A 20,642-nucleotide genomic window follows, 5' to 3' on the forward strand; every position below is an offset into this window, starting at 1 on the left:
AGGGATCAGAAAATTTTTTAAAGATAAGTTCACAGACCCCAGGTTCAGAACCCCTGATTTAGAGGACTGAAGAGGAGAGAGTGGCCACACGGAATGAGAACAGCAAGAACAAAGGCCAGGTATTAGGAATAAACGTGGCAGCCGGAGCCAATGAGGCGACTTGTCCAATGGGTGGAAAGGGCTGGTGTTGGGGCATAGGAGCCGATAAGACTGGCAAGGGAGCGTGGTGCCAGAGTTCTCTTCTATCGATGCAGACGTTTTCCACTCTTTCCCTCTTAAAACAAGCGAGACCTGTCTTCTTTTGTCACAAAATAAGCCAGCCAGTAGCAGCAATGCCTTTAGGATCCCACCTCACTGGAGAGCAGGAAGGTGCCAGTGTGGACTCTTGTCTGTCAGGCCATCTTCTGACACTTTCTTTCCTTTACATGACTCTAGTCTAGTCTTGCCTGCTTCTCCTGCCTTTGCTGATAATGCCTGTTGTTCCCAACTCACAGTTCTTAGGAGACCGAATAAGATAATAAATAATCGCACAGTAGATCAAACACTTCCAAAAGCATTGCTTCTCAGAGGGTCAGACCCGACTTTGGGGGACATTGGCTAGAAAGGATGGAGAAGGCCTTTAAGGATGGGGGCAGCTAGGTGGCACAGTGGATAAAACACTGGCCCTGGATTCAGGAGGACCTGAGTTCAAATCCAGCCTCAGACACTTGACACTAGCTGTGTGACCCTGGGCAAGTCACTTAACCCTCGTTGCCCCCCCCCCCCCAAAAGATGAACAAAGGTGACAGGTGTGGCCAAGATTAGCTTTCATTTAAACCCCTCAACATTTCTATGTATCCTCCTCAAAGGTTGCACAGCTCTTTGCATAGATCATTTTATTTGATCCTCACAATAGCTCTGGGAGGTAGGTGCTGTTATTATACCCCATTTTTCAGATGAGGAAACAGTCTGAGAAAGCTTCAGTGACTTTCCCAGGGTCACACAGCTAGTAGATTCCTCAGGCAGGATTTGAACATGGGTCTTCCTGGCTCCAAGTCTAGTACTCCATCTAACCACCTAGCAGCCTTTCTTGTTGTTTGTCTCCTCTCACGTGGCTGTGGAGAGTTGTTGAGCGAGTTTGTGAATGTGATAGCCCCTTACTGAAATAAGAGACAAGGGTGGTTGTCCATTGGGATGCCAAGTCATTGGGGCTAGAGGCAGAGGGGGACTGAGAACAGCTTGACCCCCTGCATGCTCGCAAGGGGCTGGACTTTGTATTATTAAACTGCAGCCTTGGACACTTGGCTAATTTTGGGGTGTCAGTCCCTGGGGAACTGTTTGTCATTCTCTGCTGAGACCCTCTGAATCCCCTCTCTCCTTTGGGTGGCCCTGGCTCTAAAGGGCAGAGCCATGGCCAGACAAGAGTGGCCTGCAGGGAAGAAGTAACACTGGGCAGCTGTCATGTCTGCATGTGTCTGCCTCCAAAGAGGATGAGCCCCTGGCTTGGAGCAAGAGGCTTAAGGTGTGATGAAAAAGGATCTGAGAGTTCCTAGTAGCCCTCAGATCTCTCTTGAGCCCATTAAAGTAGTCTTAAGAGGCCTCACAGCTCCAGTGCCCCTGTCCAAACTGCATGGTTTCTTCAGGCCATGGGGAGCTCTAACACTTCCTCCAGCACACTGAGAAGGCCGGCCACTAGCAATCTTAAGGGGATGGGGGTCACCTTGTTGACAGGTGAAGCTCTATACAAATCTCTTGCTCGATGCTCAGAGCCCTGTGAAAGGGCTAATCAGAGGTTTATGCTCACATTTTGTAAGTGGTGCCCTTGCCTCAGGACCCATTAGTCTCTTTGGGAAACCAAGACAGAGACCCCCATAGGGATGGTTTGTTGTGTGGGAGAGGTCGGGCCTGGAGCAGCGTGAAGCTGGATGGGAAAAGATGGATGCCCAAAGGCAGTGGGGGTACACAAGGCCAGAGGGTCAGGGTCAGGCACCAGTGGGCCTGGCCTCCCAAGACCTCAGAGGACACAGGCATGTTTGGAGCCAGATTGGAATTCCTGCCCTTTTCCCTCAGCTAAATGATCAGGTCTTCTAGCCAGACAGCATGGTTGACTGAGAAGGACTTGGGAATGTCCAGGGGGTTCGAGTTAGGTGAGGGCTACTCCTTTACTGCCTGTAGGTCACTCATCCTTGCTTGTCACGAGCAGAATCAGGCTCATGTCATTCCCAGGGAAGCTCATCTCCCCCTCGCTGCTGATGTGCAGCTTGATCCCAAAGCGGGGCAGAAAGGCAGCGCTTCACCCGAGACAGGATTCCTGTGGTTGGTGCCTTAGGCCTGCCCTTTGATGTTTCTGGTGACCTCCTTGTGGGGACCAGAGTGGGACCAGATTATTTCAGGTTGACTTCCTGGGCCCTCCCAGACAGAAACCCCTGTGTACACGGCTCTGACAGCCGGGCCTTTGGATGCGTTCTCAGAGTGCCTAGACAAGTTAGGTTGGTGCCAGTGGGTCCCTGAAAGGGTGGCCTCATGGTTGGCAGCAGGAGGAGGCCCGCTGTTGGCAGGCAAGAGTAGATGGTGCCACCGCCTCATTGACAAGTCAGGTGATCCCCGCAGCCGGATCTGTCAGCTTTGGGCATTTGGAAAGGGCTAAGACCACCTCAAGTTGTTAGCTGAGTGGATGGCAATTCACCTGTGTGGGTGGAAAGCTTGTTTGAGTTGTTTTTCAAGGTGGAGGGTTTCTGTGATTCATTTGCAATAAAACTTTCAGCCTGCCCATGGCACTTAACACATTTGCAAATGAGGATGCTTGCTTCATTTGTCAGTCAGTAAGCATTGATTAAGTGCCTGCTGTGTAACGAGAGCTGAGAACAAAAAATAAAACCAATTCCTCCCCTCAAGTTGCTACATGCAAGTGGGGAAAACAACCAGCATACATGTGTGTGTATGTATATGTACATTGGCATGTACATGGATGCATGCATATGATTTTATAAATAAGTACAAGACAGAAGGAGGATAATACCGCTAAACAGAAAGCCACTCCATCCGAGGTAGTTTGAGAGGGTGGCACTAGTGATCAGGATGAAGAAAGACTTCTTCCCACAGAAGGTGTTGCTTGAGCCGGGTCTTGAAGGGAGAGAGGCGTTCTCAGAGGCAGAGTTGAGGGAGTGCATTCCCAGCACGGAGCACAGCTGCTGCAGAGGCCCAGAGATGGGAGACGGCTGCTCAGGTGTCCTTCCGGAGCCACTCCTAGTGTGGCTTCTAGAGCTGTAGAGCCTGTCCTTGGTCATTAAGGAAGAAGAACGAACAAAGGGCGTCCCCTAGAGGCCTCCCCAAGCAGCCCTCCCCCCCTGCTCACACCTCTAGAACATACATCATCTTTTCCCTTCAGAACAGGCCCCCTGCACGTGGCTTAGACGTTAAAGTGCCGCTTTAGAGAAATGGACAAAATCAGGAAGCTTGCGGTGTGGTGCCCAGTCTCTGGAAGACCTGAGTTCACATCCAGCCACAAACACTACCTATGGCTTGGATGGGTCACCTAACTGTTCTCTGCCTCAGTTTCCTCATCTGTAAGATGGTGATGCTAACAGCCCCCACCCACCAAGGTTATTGGGAAGATACACTGGAGTATATAATCATCCTAAAGCTCTCTCCACAGTGCTTGCCACATAGTAGGCACTATATAAATGCTAGCTGCTATCAGCATCTTTAATATGCAGCCACAAGAGTGCCTGGGAGGGACAGCCACGGGGCGCAGTGGATAAAGCACCGGTCCCGGAGTCAGGAGGACCTGAGTTCAAATCCCGCCTCAGACACATGATACTTACTAGCTGTGTGACCCTGGGCAAGTCACTTAACCCTCATTGCCCCGCCCCTTCCCCAAAAAAGGCAAATGGTGAAAGTGACAAAAATAATCATGTCCTGTCAGTAATGCCTCTTTAGCCATGTGATCTGAACAAGTCACTTAACCTCTATCTCATTTGGCCTATCTGTAAAATGGGGGTAATAATAGCACCTGCATCCTCGGGTTGTTAATTTGAGAGGAGTTACCGTATTAAAGTGTTTCACAAACATCAAAGAGCTAACTATTATTGTTGTTTTTGCTGCTATCATTTGGGGGGAATATACCTTGAAGGTGTTCATCAAAAACCAAAAACTGTAAAGATTTCCATAAGATCAGTTGAACACACACTCGTACACATACACACACTCCTGCCACACCACACACACACCACCCCCTAATGTCCATTGGTAGAGGAATAGTTAAAAGGCACTGTGGTGAAATATCGATGTTTTATGAGGTTTCCAAAGAAACCTGGAAAGACCTTAATGGAACAAGTTACTGGGAATTGCTGAGACAGAGGCACAAGCCCCACTCTGAGGTGGGAGTGGTGCCAATTCAGGAGAATGTTTCTGTGGTCTTGGTCCTTTCTCAGAATCTTCCACAGCATGTGGCCTCTTGACCACTTTGGAATTCAGCTGGAAAGATGAAGACGCCCAATAGGCCAGGATTGGGTGGGGGCTGTTGCCGTGGCCCCTTAATGTGCCACCCTGACAGGGCTTAGAAACAATGGGCCTTAAGGGAGGCAAACCCTAACCCCAACCCTCTAGGAGGAAGAGAGAAGGAAATGAACTGTGAATCTTGTGAACCTGGAGGGAGTACTTGTCATTGCAGAGTTAGTTTTAAGAGTGAATAGTGGGGGCAGCTAGGTGGCGCAGTAGATAGAGTACCGGCCCTGGATTCAGGAGGACCTGAGTTCAAATCCAACCTGAGACACTTGACACTAGCTGTGTGACTGGGCAAATCACTTAACCCTCATTGCCCCGCGCCCCCCCCCCCCCCAAAAGTGACAAGCAAGTTTCTGTTGATAGTCAGTGTTGAACTTTTTTTTTTCCATTCTAGCAATTTAATTGCAGCCATGTAATTTTTACTCTTGTATTTTCTCAATCGTTTCTTCCTTGTATTTGCCCTTTTCCTTTCCTACTTGGCGAAACTTGGCTTTCTGTTCAAGGACCATTTTGTGATCTTTGTCCAATTTTAGCCTTGTGATAACCACCTTGCTGGGATGAATGACCACACGGACAGTTGTGCCATTAGCCTTCTCCTGCTGCACATGCTCAGTGTAGATCACATCTTTCCGTAAATCTGCTGTCCTTTGTAGTGTCCTCGAATTACCTGGACTTCATCGTCTTTTCGAATCGGCGTGGAGCGGACGTTGTACTTCTGCCTCAGCTCCTTCGAAAGAGGAGAGGACATAATCTTCCTCGGTGTGTGGGAAGGGGCATTGAAATGCCTCTTGCGGTTCTTGCTCCGGTCAGATGTCACAAAATGATTGGACTTCATTTTGACCTCAGAGCCACCGCGGGAGAGAAGCTGGTGTTGAACTTTTAATTATCCTTTTTTTTAAAGGATGACCTGAGCATCTTTGTAGCCTGTGAGCAAAGATTAGGGAGAGACTGGAGATGGTGAGTGAGTGAAGTGGGGCAGGCTCCTAAGAGGCCACCAGGTAGAGGAGAGGATGCGCAGACCAGGGCAGGCTCACAGGGCATCTGCTATGGGGGGACGGGGCAGGCCTTGTGCACCCGAGAAGGGAAATGTAGGAACAGCCTCTTTTTTTTTTTTTTTTAAATATGGAAGGCTTCACAAATTTGCGTGTCATCCTTGCACAGGGGCCGTGCTCATCTTCTCTGTATCGGTCCGATTTTAGTATCTGTGCTGCTGAAGCGAGCACAGGAGCAGCCTCTTTGATGGAGATGATCTTGTGGTACCCAAATCAAGGAGGGATCAGAGTTCTTCAGCAGGGAGGGCACGTGTGAGATTAGAGAACACGAATCATTGAGAACATACCTAGTTGTTGAATGGCAGAGGGGTCGAAGGTGAGGACAACAGGTAGAGCAGCCCAGGGCTGGAGGTTGCAGGGAAAATGAAGACGTAGGTGGGGGCGGGAAACCAGAAGGGGACTTGAGAAGAGGGCAGGAAGCGCAGTTGGGGGGTGCTCCTGAGAGCAGAGGTCTGACAGACAGACAGACAGACAGACAGACCCTTGTAGGTAGCTCAGGAGTCATCCTTTAGGATGTCCATAGTTAAAAAGCCAACCAGAAATCTCAGGTGGGTTGGTGGTCCAAGAGCGTTTCCTGCAGTCTTAGACTTTCCCTAAATTCCCTCAGAGGCTCTTCTTCAAATGTGCTGCTCTCCTTTGGTTGTCTCCCAGTGTCCATCTCACCCACCCTGAAGTCCCGGGTGATTCTCCAGCCCTTTCCTGTTCCTGTGTCCCTCTGGTCCCCGAGCACAGGGACACCCCCGTCTTTGGATTCCCGTCAGTCCCCAGGGGTATCTTTTATAGAGTCAGCTTTGAAGGAGGGAGTGAGGCCAGAGGTGTGGATGGAATCATTGCTAGACCTCTTTGCAGGGTGGGGCCCTGCTCATTCCTCATCCCCGGTAAACAAACACATTCTTCTCAGTTAATTATTCAACTCCTGCTGTGGAAAAGCCTAGATAGACCCTGGCTGAATTCAATTCCGTGAGCAGGTTCAAAAGAATAACAGTGCTCCAGGAAGTATATTTGGTCATATGTGGTATGGAGATGACTGACCGCCAAGGTCTGGGAGATCAGGAGCTATAGACATGGGGGGGGGGTGTCTTTGGGCATGCCCCCCCCCAGTGAGTTTTGAACCAGGGTTCTTTAGATGTTAGAGGAATAAGAATCACCAGTAACTTGGTTTGGTCGGGGCTATCTGTTTAGGCCCTGGGTCCCCTTCTCATTTCTTCTGAGAGCTTGCTGCCTTTCCCATTTTCCCCCTCTTGAATTCTCTGCATTCTTTGGGTTTCGGATAATTTGTTTTTCTTTCTCTAAGCAACAGATCCTTTTAGCTTAAAAGACTGGGGGGTGGGGGGGTGCGCAAGGGAGGGTGAGGGGAGGGCGCCTCGGAGTCGGCTGCTCATTGTGTACCTGTGAGGTGGCATTTCCCAATTGAGTGAGCCAGATTTCAGGGCCCAGGCTGAGATAACCTTGAACTGATGATGACTTCAGCTCTGAGCAGAAGGGGGGCGAGTCTCATTGGGAGGGGCATCAAATGCCCGCTTCTGGAACTGGCACACCTGGCCATCTTGGCTCCCTCTTTGTCTGGCAGCCAACAGTCTGTTCCTTTTTCTTTTCTTTTTAACTGTTACTGTGAGCTACCAATGAGGGGAAGCCCATTCTCTTGAGAATGGCTATGACGGGCTGAGAGCGTTTCAACTTTGGGCCACTTCTTCAGACACCAAACTTGGCTTACGAACCAGCCTTAGGGTAAAGGACATTTAGTTCTAACAGCCTTTATTAAGTGCTTGTGAAACTTGCACGGGTAAGTAACTAGTAGAAAGTAATTTGGGAAGTGACTTAACTTGAGAATCCCCAGAGGCTTGTTGGCTGGCTAGGTATGTTGTCTGTTCGACCTGTCCAGTTATCAGCAAGTGGGTACAATGGAAAGAGCTCTGGGCCTGAAGTCAGGGGGCATGGGTGCCAATCCTGTGCCCACCCGTGTGACCTTGGACCAGTCACTCTTGGGCTGCAGTTTTCTTATCTGTATCGTGAAGGAGCTTGGACTAGATTAGCCCTGAGAGGCATCTTCCAGCTTTAGAGATGTAAGCCTATTTAATTAAAAAAAAAAAAAGAACAGATCAACACTTAAGGCAGCTAGGTGGTGCGGTGGATAGAGCACCAGCCCTGAAGTCAGGAGGACCTGAGTTCAAATCCGGCTTCAGACTCTTGACACTTACTAGCTGTGTGACCTTGGGCAAGTCACTTAACCCCAATTGCCCTGCCAAAAAAAAAAAGAACAGAGATGTAAGCCTATGAAATTCTCTCCGAATGGGCATCGGGAAAGCAAGCCAGCATGCCAGAGAAATGAAAGGGACCACACACAGCTTTATTGAAGGACACTTGGAGTCCCAAACAACCAGGCTCCACATGTTGAGGCTAAGAACACAGTTGTTTGTTCTCTCACCACTTCCGTCTTAGAGAGATGCCTTTATCCTGCCCATGGGGTCTCCGAGTTGGCCCTACCCCCAGCTGGTTCACCCAGCCCCCATGAAGTCATGCAGTGTGTAGTGATGGTGGCAGCAGAGTGGCTTCCCAGATGTCCCTACAGAAGGAGAGGGCTTGCTCTCTGGCCTAGTCCCAGATCTTAGTGGAGCTCATGAGGCAGAGACCAAAGTCAGTCATGTTTGGGAATCCAAGGTCAGCAAGTACAAAGGGATTACTGGAATATTTGGCAGAAACATCATTAAAGTCATCCAGTAAAAGTAGTTTCTCTTTCTACTTAAAATAATTCTATGTAACAAATACAGACGGTTGATCATACAGGGTCTTTGTCAAAGTTCTGACTACTTAGCACCTCCATATTGAGAAGGTTTTGGCCAGAGAGGTATATTTTACTTTGCCTGTTCCACACCTGTTCCACCATGAGACAGCAGTGGGAGAGGGCCAAAGCAACAGTCTGACCTGAACAGTTCAGGGGGTACTTTGTCCCGAGGGGGGTCAGAACACCATTAACTTTTTTTTTTAAATAAATTTTCATTGATATCTTTTCGTCCCATAGCAGTCCAACCAAACCAGAGTAAAATTTAATTGATAATTTTTTTACAGTACAAGATAGATAATGTTAATTTGTGGTTTTCTGAGTCGTATGCCCCAAGCAGAGATCCATTTCTACTTTGTTTGACACTGTTGTTTTACATGACCAGAATTCCTCCCCCTCCCAATTTTCTTGTCTTCCCAGAAAGCCATCTATTATAGTAAGTATTCTTTTTAAATATAGAAAAAGAGCAGAAAAAAACCCAGCAGATCTGATCATTATATCTCAGTGTATTTCCTGGACCTCCTGCCTCTGCCAAGGAGTAGGGTGGGGATATCCTCTCTTATCTCTTCCTTTAAGCCATACCTGAGCTTTGTAACTTTGCAACACTCACTTCCACTTGTTTTGTGGCGAGCTTTCCCTTAACGTTGTTGTAGTGAAATACTGTTCTCCTGGCTCTGCCTAATTCACTCTATATCTGTTCATGTTAATATTTCTGTAGTTCTCTGTATTTGTTTTATTTATCTTTCTTATCTCACAATCATATTTCATTGCATTCATGTAGTACAGTTTTAGACATTCTCCAAGGGGGGAGCTAGGTGGCACAGTGGATTCAGGAGGACCTGAGTTCAAATCTGGCCTCAGACCCTTGACACTTACTAGCTGTCTGACCCTGGGCAAGTCACTTAACCCTCATTGCCCTGCAAAAAAACCAACCAAACAAAAAGATATTCTCCAACTGATGGGCACCTATTCTGTTTCCATTTCCTTACTCATACAAAAAGTGCTGCTATATGCATATTATCAATGGCCTCCTTGGAGCATATGCCTGCTGGAATCAGCATGGACATTTCAGTCACGATATTTATATAATTCCACATTGCTTTCCAAAATGACTATCAATTCACAGCTCCACCAACAATGCACTAGTGCCCTTCAACACTGACTATTCTGGTCTGTTTTCATTTTTGCAAATTAAGAGGATTTGAGGTGAAACCTTAGGTTTGTTTAGATTTGCATTTCCCCTTATTACCAGTGATATGGGACATTCTTTTATTTGATTATTAATAGCTTGCAGCTAGGTAGTAGTGGGTAGAGTACAGGGCCTGGAGTCAGGAAGACTCTTCTTCATGAGTTCAAATCCCACCTTAGACACAAGCTGTTTGACCCTGGGCAAGTCATTTAACCCCGTTTGCCTCAGTTTCCTCATCTGTCAAATGAGCTGGAGAAAGAAGTGGCAAGCTACTTCAGTACCTTTGCCAAGAAAACCCCAAATGGACTCATAAAGAGTCAGACGGGGGCAACTAGGTGGTGCAGTGGATAGAGCACCAGCCCTGAAGTCAGGAGGACCTGAGTTCAAATGCGGCCTCAGACATTTGACACTTACTAGCTGTGTGACCCTGGGCAAGTCACTTAACCCCAATTGCTTCATCAAAAAAACAAAACAAAACAAACTAACAAACAAAAGAATCAAACAGGATTGAAAAATGACTAAACAGCAATGACTAGGGGCAGCTAGGTGGTGCAGTGGATAAAGCACCGGCCCTGGATTCAAGAGGACCTGAGTTCAAATGTGACTTCAGACACTTGATACCTATTAGCTGTGTGACCCTCTGCAAGTCACTTAACCCTAATTGCCTCACCAAAATAAATAAATAAATGAATAAAATAATGAGCAGATGATAAAGTTATCTCTTATTTAAAAAAAAAAGAGGGAAGCTAGGTGGTGCAGTGGATAAAGCACTGGCCCTGGATTCAGGAGGACCTGAGTTCAAACCTGGCCTCAGACACTAGATACTTACTAGCTGTGTGACCTGGGGCAAGTCACTTAACTCTTATTGCCCTGCAAAAAAAAAAAAAAATACTTGCTTTGGGGCAGCTGAGTGGCACAGTGGATAAGGCACCGGCCCTGGATTCAGGAGGACCTGAGTTCAAATCGGGCCTCAGACACTTAACACTTACTAGCTGTGTGACCCTGGGCAAGTCACTTAACCCCAATTGCCTCACCCAAAAAACAAACAAACAAAAAAACAATGACTAAACAACTCTTTTTTTTTTTTTGAGAACTTTTCATATCTTTTGACTGCTTATCTGTAAGGGAATGCCTTTCATTCTTAGATATATCTATTTTAGATATCTGTGTGTGTATGTGTGTATAAGTATAATTGTGTATGGGTGAGTGTGAGTGTGTGTGTGTATCTCTTGGATACCACTTAACAGAGAAATTTGATCCAAAGTGTTTTTTCCCCATTTGAACCCTCATCCTTGATCGATCCCTTAATTCTGTTTGTGCAGAAGCTTTTCAATTTCCTGTAATCAGATCTCTTTATCTTTTATGAGTGCCTCTGTCCCTTGTTTGGTTAAAAATATGTCTCCTATCTATACCCGTGAAAGTCGCACGCTCAGTTTCTCTTCTGATTTCTTTATGGTACAATCTTTAATATTAAAGTCATGTATCCATTTATAATCTGTTGTGGAACATGGTGTGAGAGCAGGAGCAAAGCCTGTGCTTCCCAGTTTTTCAGCAGTTTTTATCAGATGGGGCGTTCTTTCCTAAGTAGTTTGTGTTTTTTGGTGTATTGAACACTGGGTTATTGAGTTCCATTGTTTCTGATTCTCCCTGATTTAGGCAGTTCCACTGGGCTGCTTCTCGATTTTTTAACCAATACCAAATGGTTTTGATGACTGCTGCTTTATACTGTCCTTGGAGGTCTGGTTCTATAGACAGTTGTTAGATGCATCTGTGTGCATGTATCTTACCAAATGGACTTGGTAAGCTATGATGTCTCTGTTCTGTTTTTGAAAAACAAGGACAAAAAAAGTCTTTTAAAACTCGACTCCATCTTGCAAGCAAATCTCAACCCCCCTCCCCCCAACCCCCCTCCTCAGGAGGTGTCTTCAAGAGAAACTGGTTCTCAGAAGGGAGAAGGGGGAGAGGGGGAGTGGTGAGAAACGCATTAAAACAAAGGGGGTTGGGGGCAGCTAGGTGGTGCAGTGGATAGAGCACTGGCCCTGAATTCAGGAGGACCTGAGTTCAAATCCAGCCTCAGACACTTGGTACTTACTAGCTATGTGACCCTGGGCAAGTCACTTAATCATCATTGCCCCGCTCAATTAAAAAAAAAATTTAAAAACCCCCCAAAATCAAAAGGGGTTTTTACTTAGTCCCTCACTAATAATTCTGTGCTTGGAATAGGGGAGGCTCCTGACAATGTTGCCTAACACTTCTGTTCTGAGGTAGTAGTAATCGACAGAAATTATATGGGGTGAAAGGGGAAGCCCCCTCCTTGTGTAAACAAGGTCACAGCTGCTGAAATAGAGGCTTCTTCTAAGTGGGATGAGGCCCTGGGCTTTTAGCAAGCTGGAGGTTGTTAGGTATTGTGCAAGGGCTCTCCCCACTGAGGGATTGGGGTTTGGTTTGTGTTACTTAATGAGGGGAGGAGGCAGGCCTGGCTAGCCAGCCTTGGCATCCCTCTTGGCTCTAGCCACACACCTTCAGATGGAAGGCGTCCCAAACAGAACTTGCTCCACCACCATCTTTCCCGCCACTCTTCACACTCCTTCACCCCACTCTGTTCTAGCCGGTTGCCAAATCTTGTTTCTCCCTCCACAACATCTCTCACATTGGCTTTCACACAGCCACTGCTCTGGTTTAGATCTCTTCATACCTAGGGTGGGCAGGTTGGCTGAGGGGGGAAGCCCGAGGGCAGCCTCAGAGGGATAGGGAGGTAGCATATGCCCAACAAGTCGGGCCACTGGCACCTTCACGACCAGCTCCCCACCGACTTTGATGGAGACACCCCGGGATCCTGACCCCAAGAGCTTGGGGAATCACCGTGCTTCCAGCCTGGAGAGAGGCGGCCCAGTAAGTGCTCCTGCAGGGGCTTCAGCCACCGCTGCTGAAGAGCCGGAAAAGAGGAAAGGCAGACCCAGAGCTCTGCAGGCCACAGGGATTCATTGAGGGAAAATGGCTCCCAATAGACAGCGGGGCAGTCGAAGGAAGGGGAGCTGATGGGGACCAGGGAACAGACCTTTAGTCCAGGCATGGACTGGACAGACTTCAGCCTCCAGCCCAGAGCTACCCCCTGAACATCTCCAGCAGTTATTGTTCCAGATTCACAGTCATCGCATGGGACTGTGGGCCTCACAGACAGCTCCAGGGGCAGTTTTAATTCACTTGGTCCCAGGCGGGCTGACCTGGTACCCAGCTGTGGGCCCTTCGGGCAACAAGGAGAGAAAACAACTCTAGGATTTTAGTGGAGACCTGCTGGGACCCCAGGGAGCGTCCTTTAGGACTGCTTTTTACTGCCCTGGGGATTGCAGTTACCCAGGGAGTGTTGGATATGTGTTTGTTAAGGGAATTCTTTATCTGAAGCCCCAGGCTTGAAATGGTCCATTGTACCAGATGGGCAACCGGGAGCAAACCAGCAGTGAGATCTGTTACAACGGCCTCTTTGCAAAAACTGGGGAGGCCAAGGAGGTCGTGGGACCCTGGGCCTCAGTGAGCCACCAAAGCAGTGGTGAAGGCAGTGGCATGAGGCCTTATGTTAGCAGTTGGGACATCTTGGCAAGTAAGAGGACATTGATAATACAGTGGAGTTCTGGAAACAGCAAGATGGCAGCGTTGGGATGACCTTGAGCCTACGCCTGCAGGTCTGATGGCATGAGGCAGTGGGAAGAACCACAGGACCCTAGTCTGCAGGCCTAGCAACAAGAGGGGCTGCTGTTTGGATGCCCCCCCCTTCTTTCACCCCCACCCAGCTCTCCAAATACCCTTCAGCTTTGCTGCAAAGAAGAGTTGGTAGGCGCCGTCACACTATGAAGTGACTATTACCCCAGCTGCCTAGGTTGTTGGCACCAGGCATCCAGGGTGGAATGTTGTGGGCCAGGATGCTGGCCGAATAGGGGAGCTTGAGAGAACCCCTTCCTTCCACACCACCACCAAGGCTGTTCTGAGGCTAGAAGTGATGGAGCAGACAAAGGGACTGATTTGGGACCCAGCTGTGGAGCCCCTGCAGAACCCGTTTGAAGACTACTATTAATGTTCTTCCTGACAGCTTTAACCTGCTTTTTTACCTCCCTGGGGATTGCTTGGGGCACGGGGTAAGGAGACAGTTATAAAGACCTCTTCAGCTCTGAGTGCTCCGTCTTCTTAGCTGCTGGCACACAGGGCTCAGAGGAGCCCAGAGACCTGGGCTCAGGTCCTTCCCAGACATGGCCTGCTGGTTGTAAATCCTGTGATTGTAGGGACAAAATAAACTGTAACTTGGTGACAGTGGCACCGCCCCTTTGGCCATTCACTCAGGCAGTCGCCCAGTCTCCCGTGTTCAAAACCTTGGCGAGATGTTTGACTTTCCCTCTGTCTTGACCTTTCTTATCCATTCAGTTACCAAACCATGTTGTTCTCCCTCTGCAGACTTTCTGGCCTCTGTCCCTCTTGTCCCTCTCCTCCCTGGGCTTAAAGGCCTCTCCTTGGGGTCTGCCCGGACTTGGGCCGAAGCTTCCTGGTGAGTTTTTCCTCCCGCTCTCTTCTCCCTCCAGTCTTGGGACTTCATCTTTGAGAATCATGGTTCTAGAGCCTGCAGGAACCACCCTCCAGGCGCTTTGGCCCAACTCCCTCACTTTACACCCAGATAGAGGAGGGAACTGGCCTCCAGTAAGTTGCAGAGCCAGCCTGTGGCCCCAGGCCCTCTTTTTTCTTTTCTTTCCTTCCTTCCTTCCTTCCTTCCTTCCTTCCTTCCTTCCTTCCTTCCTTCCTTCCTTCCTTCCTTCCTTCCTTCCTTCCTTCCTTCCTTCCTTCCTTCCTTCCTTCCTTCCTTCCTTCCTTCCTCCCTCCCTCCCTCCCTCCCTCCCTCCCTCCCTCCCTCCCTCCCTCCCTCCCAGGCCCTCTTAACACCAAATCCAAGGCTCTTTTCTCTGTGCCATTCCTCGCCTTTCAATTGATGTGTCAATCTGGTCCTCTCACTGTTCTGCTCAAACCTGCCCCGAGACAGCCGCCCTCCAGGATTGGGAAGAACCCTGCTTTAGAAGCCATCCCTCAGGACATCCCCCTCATGATCCAGGCTGAAGGTGCCCTCGCCTAACACCCAGTGACGGTCTTTCCGTTCCCCAGGCCTCCAGTCTCTTGCCAGCCTATTTGTCTGTCCATTGCCCATCCTTGAAATCTGAATTCAGCTGCCACCCCGCTCTCCTCTCTCCATGATACCTCCCCTTTCCAACGAACTTTGGTGTTATTTTCCATTCTAGTTCCTTGGTTTGTTCTCCTAGGAGCCCAAGTCAGGAGGACAGGGACCTTTTCTGTATCTTTGCACCTCCAGCTTAGAGTGTCATCCACCGTTGGGTTGGGAGGAGATGTGTCTGACCCTGTGTGTTCACGACAGATGGTCAGACACTCAGTAAATGTTGTTCCCATCTCTTTGGGCATCTCTGACGGTCCCAGGCGGATTCTTACCGTGCTTCATTCTCCTTCCCATCTCCATCCCTCGTTGACTCTCAAGTTTCTCCCTTGTCACCTCCAGCATATAAGCAGGTAACAGCTGCCTTTGGTTGGAATCCTTATGGAAGAAGGCAGCGCCGTTTCTGTCATGAGGCTCTCAGACGAGGGCAGATTGCTGTTTACTTTCAGCTACTCTCTCTCCGAGTTTCTTAGGCGGGAACAGCAAGGTCTCTGATGGACCCCAAGCTGCATAGCCCAGACATACTGGAACTTTCTAGTAGATGGGGCTGTGGTTGAGGGGGAACTGAATTGCTTTCTTTGGGCTTTACTGAAGAGACCCTACAAAACCTTTGTTTTCTTCCGATAGTTCCTTCCCAGGCCTCCCTGTGACCGTCCCCAACAGCGTCCCCAACAACACCTCCGCAAGTGCTCCAGCTAGTGTCCCCAGCGTGCCTGTGCAGATGCCGAAGCCCAGCAAGGTCCAGCAGGCCCTCGCAGGTATGGTTGGAGGGTGCCCGGGCTCCTTTTCAAGGGAGGGGGAGGGCCTTGCCTCGACCTTTGGGGTTTCTGATGAAGAACATTTGAGCTATTTTTCCTTATGGCCCTTGGGGACCCCTCGGCAGTGCAGAGCCGTGCTCCTGGGGCATCTTCCAGCAGTCACTCAAGGGTGGCCTTTCTTCTTCCTTCCTCTTTGGGAAATTGAAGGTAGAGCTCACCTCTGGTCTTAGACTGGTCTTACTGTGGCCAAAGGGGCTTTGATACTGGGAGGCTTTGGTCACGCTTCAGGCTGAGGAGCCAGTCCCTTTGACCTCTGGACACCCCGCTGCTACCTGCAGGATGAGATGGGGTAAATGCCTGCCTCTTTATGCCCGGTATGAGCTTTGAGATACTGTGACATGGCTGCGACTCTGTGCAAAAGCCAAAGTCTAGGCGGGCGTGTTCTCCACAAACACTCCCCCTTCTTTTCCATGGTAAGGACGCTCCCATGTGTCCATGCATCCGCTAGCTATCCTGGAGCTTGTCGCTGGGGGCAGGGTGTGCTATCTATCCTGATGCCATGAACATACCCCGAGGGCTCCATGACCCATCCTAGTGGGTACTGGGGGCTGTGGCAGAGTCCAGGGAGCACCCGAGGCTCCTGGGTTCTTTCCCTGGGCTCCACTTTCTGGTCATTGGATATTCCCAGGTGACGTCTATCAGGAGGAGGCTGAGGGAGGCACCTGATCTAAACCCCCTGCAGTCCTCAGCTACAAAGAACCCAGCGTTCTTTGTCCTTGGAACTGTTTTGTGATTCACAAACCTGGGCCCATTTCTGAAGCTACAATAAAAAGAAAAGATTTCACAGTCATTGATGGCCAGGGTTGGAAATCTACCCCCCCTCCCCACTGCTTTCCCCTTCAGTCATTTTTCAGAGCCTCTAATTAGTCTGTCTTTATGGCCTTTGGCTTTATTCAACTCATCTTCAAAACACCTACTGTGTGCAGGAAGGCTCTGTGTGGTCAGGACCAAGAGGGATGGGGCAGCCTCTGCTCTCTAGGAGTTTACTCTATCTAGAAGAGAGGTGAGACAGGCAAACTAGCTGCAGTTTATCTCCTCCCAACATCTCTAAGAGGCACTGAGGGTTGCAGAATTTCAGAATGGCAAGATGAGGTGAGCTCTTGGCTGACCCTGGAAAGACGCACAAGGGGTGGGAGGTATGTTCTGTGCAGTGGAAGAAATGATGTGAACAAAGATTCAGAGGTAGAAATGACCAGGGTAGAGTCACAGAGCAGCAGCGAGCCCAGCCTGCCTGGAGTGGGGGGCGGCAAAGCCGATTCCACCTGAGATAGAGGAGACCCCCGGTACCTTCTTGGGCAGGGAAGCGAGGAAATGAGCTGCTGGCCAATGGATTGGAAGGGTAGAGATCCCTGGACGGGACTGGCCAGGAGGCACCTGCTGCCCTTCTGTGGGGAGGCTGAAAGAAGGTGAGCTACAGGAGACACTGACGATCCAGGCCCCTGCTATTACTGGCTTCAGGCTTTGATGCCAACAGTGAAGGGATCCAGCGTGCAGCAAAGAGCTTGTCCTTTCTACACTCAAATCCAAGAAGCACATGGCTTCAGTGTAACCCCTGTTGGGAGCCTATAGAAAAGGACAAAGCCAGCCTGGCCTTGGCCTGCCGGGAGGGGGCTGGGGACGTGTGGCCCCAGAGGACCCCTCCTGACAACATCCTGTACTTGTTAAATAGCAATTGTGCTGCTGAATAAGGGCCAGCAAGGGCTCTGAATCCCACCCCCCAGTTACGTTTTAAGGAACACATTGCCACTGTTAAGGGGCACGAGAGGTGGTGCACCCTTGCATTGAGAGCTGGGTTCGGTTCCAGCTCCTTTGGCCCCACAATTCACCACACCAACTGCCTCGTGTGGCAGCCGAGCTTTGAATGTCTTAGTTCCTCAGCCCGATTCAACAGCATGTACAGAGCACCTGTTATCGGCTGCTCCGATGGCTCCCCAAGGCCCAGAGGGATGGTCTGGGAGCTCTGAGTGCCTGGGGGCCAGGGGCCCCTTCTAGACTGATTGGTTATCACTGACAGCCTCTGATTTGGTCCTAGGTAACCCTCTAACTGTGCAATGCCCTCACGAAGTGGAGGCTCTCTCACTATGTCACAGGACACAAGCCTTTTCAGATCAAAGGCTGGCTAAATATGAAATAACCCTGTTAGGTAATGAGAATATCACTTTAAAACGCTGCACAGTTCTTTTATTTTTATTTATTTATTTTTTTTAGTGAGGCAATTGGGGTTAAGTGACTTGCCCAGGGTCACACAGCTAGTAAGTGTTAAGTGTCTGAGGCCGGATTTGAACTCGGGTACTCCTGACTCCAAGGCCAGTACTCTATCCACTGCGCCATCTAGCTGCCCCTCGCTGCACAGTTCTTAACCCAGCAACACTACTCCCTAACTTACCATTCTCGGGGGAACCGTTGCATGACTGTGCTTCTTTAGTTGATTGGCTGGTAGCCTTGATAGACAGCACCCATGAGCAAACATCATTTCCTGACGCCAAGGAAAAGCCACAATGCCTCTGAGGCATTTTCCTCATGGTGGAGCTTTCCCACAGCAAGTCTCCAGTAGGTGGCGTCATTCCAACCATTACACTGCCCAGCAGACTTTGTCAAGAGGCCTCTTAAGCTGAGCTGGTAGGCAGTGGTACCTAGCGAATGACCGTCCCCATTGAATGACCAAGTAGTCAGAGATGGGTCAGAAGGGGGACCCAGGTCATCCTCCCTGGGACAGCCTTCGCTCAAGTTTATTTCCAGTACAACCACACCCACCCGTCTTGGGAGTCATCCATCCCTAACACTTCATCTGGAAACGTTTGTTAGTGTCGAGGAACACTAGGGGAGGCATCTTAGGTCTTCCAGTCCAATACAGACATTTCCTTTTGAGTGTCCCCAGAAACACGCTGCTCCCCGCCATCACTGAGGCTCGCCTGAGCGTTTGCTCCATACCCTTCCCTTGCTCTGCTGTGTCAGTGACAACCGATCAGTCTAGAAGCACAGCCCCTGACCCCCAGGCACTCAGAGCTCCCAGACCATCCGTCTGGGCCTTGGGGAGCTGTCGGAGCAGCCGATAACAGGTGCTCTGTACATGCTGTTGAATTGGGCTGAGGAACCAAGACGTTCAAAGCTCAGCTGCCACACGAGGCAGTTGGTATGGTGAATTGTGGGGCCAGAGGAGAGGTCACTGGGGCCAGGGCACCCCTTGAAGGAGAAGGGGAGCCCACGTGTTGCCAGCCTTCTCAAGGTTCACTTGCACTATTGGGATCCGGACAGGTAGGTGTGGGAGGAGCATGGCTCAGGATCCTGCGTCGTTCAGTTGTCTGTCAGTCGTGATCCCACGTGGGGTTTTCTTGGCAAAGATCCTGGAGAGCTTTGCCATTCCCTTCTCCAGCCCATTTTATAGATGAGGAAACTGAGGCAGACAGGGTGGAGACACTTGCCCAAGGTCACACAGTGACCTAGTGAGTGACTGAGGCCAGATTTGAACTCAGGAAGATGAATCTTCCTGACTCCAGGCCCAGTTCTCTGCGCACTCTGGCGCTCCCCAACTGCCCATTGCCCTTAATCTAGGGCAGGGCTTCTTCAACTTTTTCCACTTGCCAACCCTTCTGAGAAATTTTTATGTCTCCCTGGGCATGTGGGTATGTAAAATGGGTAGATGAATCAAACATTTACTGCCAGATTTTGTCACGAGCCCCGGTTTGAGGAGCTGGGCTCTAAAGTACACTTGGTGAGGCTGGGAGAGGCCTTTTGAGGACAGCCTGTGTCTGAGCGGCCTCTTAAGAAAAACTAGAAGCTTCTGACCAGTTTTGCCATATCAGGGACCGTCGAGAGTTTCAGTGAAAGGGCAGACAGGAAACAGCCCAACTTAACGGAGTCCCAGACTTGAACCGTGTGAGCAAGGGGATGAGACTGGCTTTGACCAGAGCAGGGAGAGGCCACAAGCAGGGTGACCACTCGGGTGTTTAGGCTTTCTCCATAACCCCAGGTAGTTGGGGTCTGCACCAGGGCTGGGGCTCTGCATGAAAAGAAGGGGCCGAAGTGAAGTCGGGGAGGGACGACTCGTTTTCAAACCCAGCTACATGCGAAGATAGAAGAAACAGGGAAATTTGAAAGCCTAAGGCTGGGGAAGAGAATGAATGAGTTCACCTCCATGGGGGAAATACCCATTTATTTAGAGCTCCCCAACTGTGGTTCCTGTGGTTGTTCTTTTATCCTTTGTGCCGTGGCCTGGCTTTAGGCTTCTGACCTAGCTGAATTCTCTTGACTGCTGAATTCTCTTGCCTGGGCTACTCAATGAGAGCTTTCTGCATTCATTAGCTGTAATTAAATCAGGCAGGGAAGCCCTAATTGAATCAGGGACATCTAGCCTTTGGTCCCTTAGTCAGCTGGACAACCCTTGGCTGCTTCCCTTTTCCTTTTGAAAGAGGGAACAGATGGATGGCATGGGTGCAAAATCCCACTGCTCTCATTTAACCTGGGCTCAGCAGAGGGCTGGGCCCAGCAGAATGAGTGCTTGAATATGGGCTGAGACATGTCTCTGGAGACATAGGCGTTGTAGCAGAGTGAGAAGGCCAGAGAATTCACAGGCCTTCTGGGCAGTCATTTCAGTCACAAATTAAATCATTTAGAGTAATGGAAGGTGTGACCAAGGCGAGGGGGCGCAGTTACTCTGCACAGACTCCCACAAGTCTGCCTCGTGCTGGCGTCCGGGCTCCCAGAGCTGCGGTTTCCTTATGTAAATGTCTCCACACCTAGCTGGAGCGTGCACTGGCAGTGGCCAGGGGGGCGTGTGGAAGAGCACATGTGGGTGGGGGGTGTCTGAAGGCCTCAGGTAAGCCATGTAGCCGTGTCCCGCCCAGCCAGGGTCTCTAGCTCTTGTGCTTCTAACATGCCTCCTCTTTGTCGTCTCTCTGACTGTCCCGTCTTCAGTGAGGCCTGCCACAAATCACCTGCAGAAGCTTCTCTGATGACATGTAGTCCAGGCCTAGCCAGGAGGCAGTGACATGGGTGCACCTGCCTCTGGGCTGGGGCCTCACCTGTACATTCTGAGCACTAAGTGATGGGGGGGCCTTGACAATCTGGTGGCCCCGGGAAGCCTTAAGCTCTGTTCCCTGGAATGCTCGTGGGCTCA

At 49.9% G+C, this 20,642-nt stretch overlaps 1 protein-coding gene, 1 non-coding gene and 1 pseudogene across 3 annotated transcripts in view; 1 reads left to right on the forward strand and 2 right to left on the reverse strand.

The window, feature by feature from the left end:
• DTX2 (deltex E3 ubiquitin ligase 2) overlaps positions 1-20,642 on the forward strand; it is a 45,729-nt gene that overhangs the window by 14,766 nt on the left and 10,321 nt on the right. For both annotated transcript variants that reach the window (XM_043963887.1, XM_043963886.1), the window contains exon 4: positions 15,336-15,466. In XM_043963887.1, the coding sequence (XP_043819822.1) occupies positions 15,336-15,466 (131 nt within the window). The remainder of the gene's footprint in view (positions 1-15,335; positions 15,467-20,642) is intronic.
• On the reverse strand, positions 4,905-5,335 carry LOC122726268 (annotated as a pseudogene).
• Positions 5,602-5,708, reverse strand: LOC122726948. The gene has a single exon (XR_006352939.1). It is a non-coding gene; the product is annotated as a U6 spliceosomal RNA (small nuclear RNA).

This window comes from Dromiciops gliroides, chromosome 4 (genome assembly GCF_019393635.1).
Source record: "Dromiciops gliroides isolate mDroGli1 chromosome 4, mDroGli1.pri, whole genome shotgun sequence".
Classification (NCBI taxonomy): Eukaryota; Metazoa; Chordata; class Mammalia; order Microbiotheria; family Microbiotheriidae; genus Dromiciops; species Dromiciops gliroides.